Source organism: Sapajus apella, unplaced genomic scaffold, assembly GCF_009761245.1.
Source record: "Sapajus apella isolate SASKATOON/1434 unplaced genomic scaffold, GSC_monkey_1.0 scaffold70, whole genome shotgun sequence".
NCBI lineage: Eukaryota > Metazoa > Chordata > Mammalia > Primates > Cebidae > Sapajus > Sapajus apella.
In genome coordinates this window covers 4,856,467-4,863,328 of record NW_022437010.1, presented here as the reverse complement: position 1 = coordinate 4,863,328, position 6,862 = coordinate 4,856,467, and the positions used below count along the sequence as shown (strand labels likewise).

Genomic DNA, 6,862 nt, shown 5'->3' with positions numbered 1-6,862 from the left:
CACCTGCTGGCAGGCTGCTTCCCTCCACTCCACACCAGCCACTGACCTGCTTACCTCTCCTCCCCTCCTCTCCTCCCCTTCTCTCCTCTCCTCACTCCACTCCTTCCTTTTTTCTCCCCTCACTCCCTGGAGTATTGTATTTTCTCTTGTGGTGCAGCCACACCCTTACTTGCTTACATACATAGCTGGACTCCTGCCCCCAGAGTCTCATTTTTGATTCTTTAAGTCTCTCCTCAAACATACGTTTTCTCCTTAAGAACAGTTTTAGAGATGGTAATCTTGACAAAAGTATTTTTACTCTGCAAGAAAAGAAAGGCACCATCCCCAAGAAGACCTCTGTAAAAGGAAAGCAAGGCAGAGTACAATGGCTCACGTTTGTAATCCCAGCACTTTTGGAGGCCAAGGAAGGTAGATCACCTGAGGTCAGGAGTTCAAGACTAGCCTGGCCAACATGACAAAACCCTGTCCCTACTAAAAATACAAAAATTACCTGGACATGGTGGTACACGCCTGTAATCCCAGCTACTTGGGAGACTGAGTCAGGAGAATCACTTGAACCCGGGAGGCGGAGGTTGCAGTGAGCCACTGCACTGTAGCCTGGGCAGCAGAGCAAGATGCCACCTCATAAAATAAAATAATAAAAATATAGATATGCAGGAGAACAGCATGAGACATGGAAGAAGAGGAGGATTGTCCAGAAAGTAGAAATCTGAATGTGACCAGAGCACAGCTTCTTCAGCTGCAGCTTGCTAAGAGATTAGAAGTCAGCATCAAAGCCTGGCAGTATATTTGGTTACCATTACATAGACATAACCATATTTTAAATAACTATCATAAACCGATTCTAATTTTATTCTATAGTTAGGGAACAGGACATTCTCAAAGAACACTTTGATATCTTTATAAAGGTTCTAATTAAAGAACTCTTCAAGACATCTTTACAGGTTGATTTCTGAACTAGATGGGCCATAACTAATGATTTCAGTCAAATCCCATTTTCAGTAGACAGAACGAGTCAGTAGAATTCCTTAGAGAAAGTGGCTTACTCTTTTATCTTCTATGGGTGTGTTATATATGTGTTATATAAAATGCCATCTGTCATAAAAACAAAACATTTCATTAAGAAGATTTTTTTAATTGTACATTCTGCAAAAGGCCAAATTCTGTAAGCTAAACCAGAGGTCCTCAGAGTGTAGCCCCAGATCAGCAGCTCTGGTGTCACCTGGGAACATGTTAGAAACACAGGTTCTCAGGCCTCACCAGATACACAGAAGCAGAAACTCTGGGGTGGGGCCCAGCAATCTGTGTATTAACAAGCCTGTCAGCTGATGCTGATGCCCTGAAGACCACTCTAGCCTGAAGACCACTGTCCTAGGGTCACCATGCCCACAAGGCTCCTGATTGGTGCATATTGAATATTTCTTTTCTTTTTTTTTTTTTTTACATAGTCTGGAGTGCAGTGATGCAATCGCTGCTCACTGCAACCTCCCCCTCCCAGGTTCAAGTGACTCTCCTGCCTCAGCCTCCCGAATAGCTGGGACTACAGGCACACGCCACCACACCCAGCTAATTTTTGTATTTTTAGTAGGAATGTTTCACCATGTTGGTCAGGATGGTCTCAATCTCTTGACCTCTTGATCCACCCGCCTTGGCCTCCTAAAGTGCTGGGATTACAGGCGTGAGCCACTGCGCCCAGTCCATACTGAATATTTCTAAATGCTAGTGCAAATCCCTGAATTACGATTCCTTTCATTTCTAGGTCTTTTGAATCTCAAAAATCTGTAGCCCTGTCTTCAGATGACATGGTTTCTGGAATAAAGCCAATGTTTGAGTCCCCGCCCAAATTTATATATTGAAATCCTAAGCCTCAAGGTGATGGTATTAGAAGGACCTCGTTTTGGGAGCTGCAGATGTGGTCTCTGGAGATACAGGGAAGAAGGAGAACAGAAGTCTTGGCTTTGAAGAGAAAGTGCGATGACCCCACTAACGATCAAAACCATTAAACCAACCTCATTAAGGGTGGCTCCACCTCCCCAACCTTCCTGCTTTTTCTACCAAGCCAAACCAGAAATAAAACACGGCTCACTCTTCAGGGCTATTGCCTCTGCCTCATCTCCAGAGACCACATCTGCAGCTCCCAAAACAAGGTCTGTTCTGCAGGGGGACAGTTCACTGCTGGAATCCCAACCCTAACAGCAGAGCCAAAGCCAGAGGAGAGGAAAGTGAGAATAAGGCCAAAGCGTCACTCCAGATTCCAAATGTCATTTTGCAGCCCTCATGCTATCAACCACTGCCTGCTGGCTCCCGGCGGGTCCCTGGTCCATACACAGCCTGCATGGGGAGCCTACAGAAACACGGAGGCTGGAGATGGGAAACAGATGGTGGCCTGTGCTTCATCTTTCCCAAGTTTACATATTCACCTGGGGGTGGAGGCTGTTCTGAGGGTCCCCGAGAGGTAAGTTCATGCATCGCTACTGACCCTTTCCCTGTGAAAGCGGAAAGTCAACACGCATGCTACCCCACACCAGAACAGCCTCATCTGTAGATTCAAGGTCCCGGGAGAACAGTATTCAAATGCCTCTGCTCACTGCCTTTTACATCTGATTGTGGCTCCCGGGGAGCCTAAAATTTGAGAAGTGAAACTGAACATGCCACTGCCTTCATGAGGGTAAAGGAAGAACCTTTACGGCCTTTTTATTGGCCGGTTATTTTTCTGTGTGTTTCATACCAGCCCTCACCATGAAGGGTTTCACAGCAGCTCTCCTCCTCTGGACTCTGATTTCTCCCAGCTGCAGTGGAGGCGGTGGAGGGGGAGCCTGGCCCACACACACGGCCTGCAGTGACAGCGGCTTGGAAGTGCTCTACCAGAGTTGCGGTAAGACCTCGCAGTACAGCCATGTGTGTGTGGGGAAAGTAAGGCCCACAGATGTGAGCCGCTAGTGCTCGGTTGGGGTGGGTGAGGGGAGAGGGGAGAGGGGACGAGCAGCTGAACACTTTCTCCACCTGCAGCAGGTCTGGGAGGGCCACTGGGAGCCTTTGGGAGAAGAGGGGTGGGGCCAGGAGCAGAAGAGAGAATGGCAGAGTGACAAAGACTACGAGAAAGAGAAATTGAATCCAAATATAGCAATTTACTAACACCAGAGAACCCAAAAAAGAACAAAATGATCCGTGAGTCTACCAAATCATCAAACCTCACCAGTTGAAAATTAGGAAAAGCAGCTTCCTGTAGGCCCTTCCCCAACACTGTGTACCTGGGCTGTCTTTCCATGTGATGTCCTTTGCAAATGGGGTGAAAACGTGACTTCTGCCCAAAGAGAAGATTCCTGTCCCTCTCCGGACACTCTCAGAGCTTCCGGGACAGCAGCAGCTCTCATAAATTCAGCAAACACTTCACGCGCACCTATGGGTGCCAGGGTTTCTCAGTACTAGAGATAATAAAAGTGCATAAGCCAGGCCTGTCACCTCAGCGGACCAACCCAAATGCCAACAGATAAATTGCAATTCAGTGAAGAGAATGCAGTGAACTGCGGTAAGAAGTGTCAGAACCAACCAATCAGGCTGTGTCTAAGTCAGCTAGAGCTGCCATAACAAAGTACCTCAGACTGGGGACTTAAATAACACAGATTTATTTCCTCACAGCTCTGGAAGCTGGGCTGGTTCCTCCCGAGGCATCTCTCCTTTGCTTTAGGTGGCATCTTCTCCATGCCTCCTCGCGTGGTCTTCCCTCTGTGCACATCTGTGTCCTCATCTCTTCTTTTTACACAGACACAGTCATATGAGATTAGGGCCTACCTTCATGGCCTCAGTTTAGCTTAATCAGCTCTTTAAAGAGCCTATCTCCAACTGGGCACAGTGGCTCACACCTGTAATCCCAGCACTTTGGGAGGCCGAGGCAGGTGGATCACTTGAGGTCAGGAGTTCGAGATCAGCCTGACCAGCATGGTGAAACCCCATCTCTACTAAAAATACAAAATTAGCCAGATGTGTTGGTGCACACCTATAATCCCAACAACTTGAGAGGCTGAAGCAGGAGAACCGCTTGAACCCGGGAGGCGGAGTGAGCCAAGAACGTGCCATTTCACTCCAGCCTGGGTAACAAGAGTGAAACTCCGTCTCAAAAAAAAAAAAAGATCCTATTTCCACATATTGTCTCATTCTAAGGTACGGCAGTCCCCCCAGTCTGCTAAGAATATGTTCCAAGACTCCCAGTGGCTACCTGAAATCATAGATCATTCTGAACCCTACATATACTATGGTTTTTGAATCCAATAAATGAGACAGCTACTAAGTGATGGACAGGCGGGTAGTAGAGACAACGTGGATTCTCTAGAGAATTCATGTTCCTGGTGGGATGGAGCTGGACAGCAGGAGACTTCATCATGCTATTCAGAAGGATGCTCAATGTAAACTTATGAATTATTTCTGGAATTTTCTATGTAATATTTTTGGCCTGAAGTTGGCTGAGAGTAACGGAAACCTTGGAAAGTGAAATCTTGGATAAGGGGGCACTACTGTACTGGGGGTTGGGACATCAACACACAAATTTGAGTGTATGCAATTCATCCCATACAGGGCTCCCAAGTGGGGAGCAACTAAGGAACCCAGCCTGAGGATCACATCTGCTGTTAGAGGGACTGGCTTGTGCAAACACATGGCTTTGTGATATCTGTCACTTTGGAGGGAGGTGGGGGCAAAATGACATTTGAACTCTGGGAAGTGGGAAAGAGAAGTTGATTAAGCATCTGAATTGGTCCCACTCTAAGCTGGGGTATGACAAGGACGCAGTACTTGAGCAAGTAGCTGATCCTACAACTGCCACCCAAAGAGCTGCCCAGAGAGGTCCAGATGGTCACTCTGGTCGGCAGGGCCATTTGCTCAATTTGGACTTACTCTTTTAAAAAGAAGGGACATTGAAGTGCACAAAAAAATTAAAAATAAGTAAAAGAGGATGAATGGCTGGAAGTGCTGATCTTGTCACTCTCAGTTTTCCCATGGGATCAGGACCACTAGTATCCCATTCATTTTAGGTGCAAGATGAGAAGCAGGATGTGATATGAGGACTGGTCGGGATTGGTTTTTCCAGTTCATCCTTGCATAAAAGGTTGCCATGGCTGATCTGTCTCCCAGACTCACCCTCTGCCTACAGCCAGGCTGGCGCCTCCTTTCAAGTCACTGGCAAGAGGACTGGGCACGTCAGGGAAAGAGCAAGGACATATCACCTGTCCGTCTGAGGATGACTCTTTCCTCTGTAGGTGAAGTTGCTCCATGCAGTCAGTGAACGTCCTAGCCAAGCCCTGCTCCAGGCACTCAGAATAAGGGACGGAAGAGAGGCAGTTCTCACCCAAGGGTGGTGGGAAGCTCAGACAATTAAGCAACAAGATAAACGCTTTGTGTGAAGAGCTGTAGTGAAGGCAGGCATTGTGTACCAGGGGACGTGGTAGTCAAAAGATGGTGAGGTTGGCATCTGAATCTGCTGGGGAAGGAGTCTCCAAGCCTAAGTTGAAGCTTAAAGACTGAGGAAAATAGTAATGATAACACCTCATGTTGGTGGAGGCCACCATGCTAAGTGGTTTACACACATCATTCTTATCTTGCAGATGTGTAAACTGAGAGATAGAGATGTTATTAATAGATAACTTTTCCAAGACCACACAGCTAATAGTGGCAGAATTACACCCCCAGGGTCGCAGATAAGGTAAGGCATTGAGGAACTATTTATAGAATTAAAACAAATTGATCCCCAGCCTGCGTGACTCCAGAGCCCATGCTCCAGAGCTCCCTGAAGTCTAGAGTTTCATCAGCAGGCAAAGCGGAGTAAAGGAGGGGTGAGGGGAGAAGTTTGGCAGAGAGAACGACATGCGTGAAGGCCGGGAGATGGGACCAGGCTTAGGGTTCAGGGACCTGCAGCAGAGCTGAAGACACAAAGGGCTGAAAGAGGAAGTGGGAGATATGAGCAGGACCCCACATAAGGGTGGGCAGTGTCCCTTTGGCCAGGAGGAAATTGCATTTTGGAAAGATCCTTGGCCAGTAAACAGGAGTGTAGATTTTGAATTGGAAGCTATTTGAGGCTAAAAATAGGGTTTTCTCCAGGCAGAGCAATAATTCAGGAAGAAACCACTAAGGCCTGAGTTGGCACCATTTCCGCAGTCTTGATAACCTTGAGGAGAAAGGAAACTTCACAAGCAGTTACGGGGTTTTGAATACAAACTAGGAAGTAAGCATAATTTTCTGAAAAAGCAGAAGTCCTGGCCTGGCCAACTGCCAGTGACACAGGAAAGAAGAGAGCCACTGTCTTTACTAAAGCAAAAGGGGAATGAACACAGTAAGGGGCCTTGGGTTTGCTAAATCACAAGCCTCAAGCTTACAGAAGCCCAGGGACCCCACCCCATGCACATGCCACCAACACCCACCAATGTATTTATTTATGTGCTACCTCTAGCATATTCACAAAGATGTGAGGAGATGGCAGAGATACTTGTGATTGGAAGGAGAAACAGGCAGCAGTGGGAGAAGCAGGGTGAGGGGAAGCATAAGGGAAAGTGATATGGACTGAATGTTTGTGTCCCCTGGAGATTCATGTTAAACTCTAATCCCAATATGACAGTATTAGCAGATGGGGACTTCAGGAGGTGATTAGGCTATGAGGGTGGAGTCTTCATAAATGGGATTAGTGCCCTTAAAAGAAGAGGCCAGAGATCTCTCTCTCTTTTCACCACATGACACAATGAGAAGGTGGCTGTCTGTAAACCAGGAAGTGAGCCCTCACCAAGAACTTGCCCCTGGTGGCTCCCTGATCTCCGACTTCCAGCCTCCAGGACTCCGAGAAATCAACGTTGGCTGCTTAAGTCCTTCAGTCTATATA

At 47.2% G+C, this 6,862-nt stretch overlaps 1 protein-coding gene across 1 annotated transcript in view; it reads left to right on the top strand.

Moving 5' to 3' along the window:
* The first annotated feature begins 2,650 nt into the window (after positions 1–2,650).
* LY86 (lymphocyte antigen 86) overlaps positions 2,651–6,862 on the top strand; it is a 58,044-nt gene continuing 53,832 nt past the window's right edge. The window contains exon 1 of the mRNA XM_032250039.1: positions 2,651–2,875. Coding sequence (XP_032105930.1) covers positions 2,740–2,875 — 136 coding nt within the window. The 5' untranslated portion in view covers positions 2,651–2,739. The remainder of the gene's footprint in view (positions 2,876–6,862) is intronic.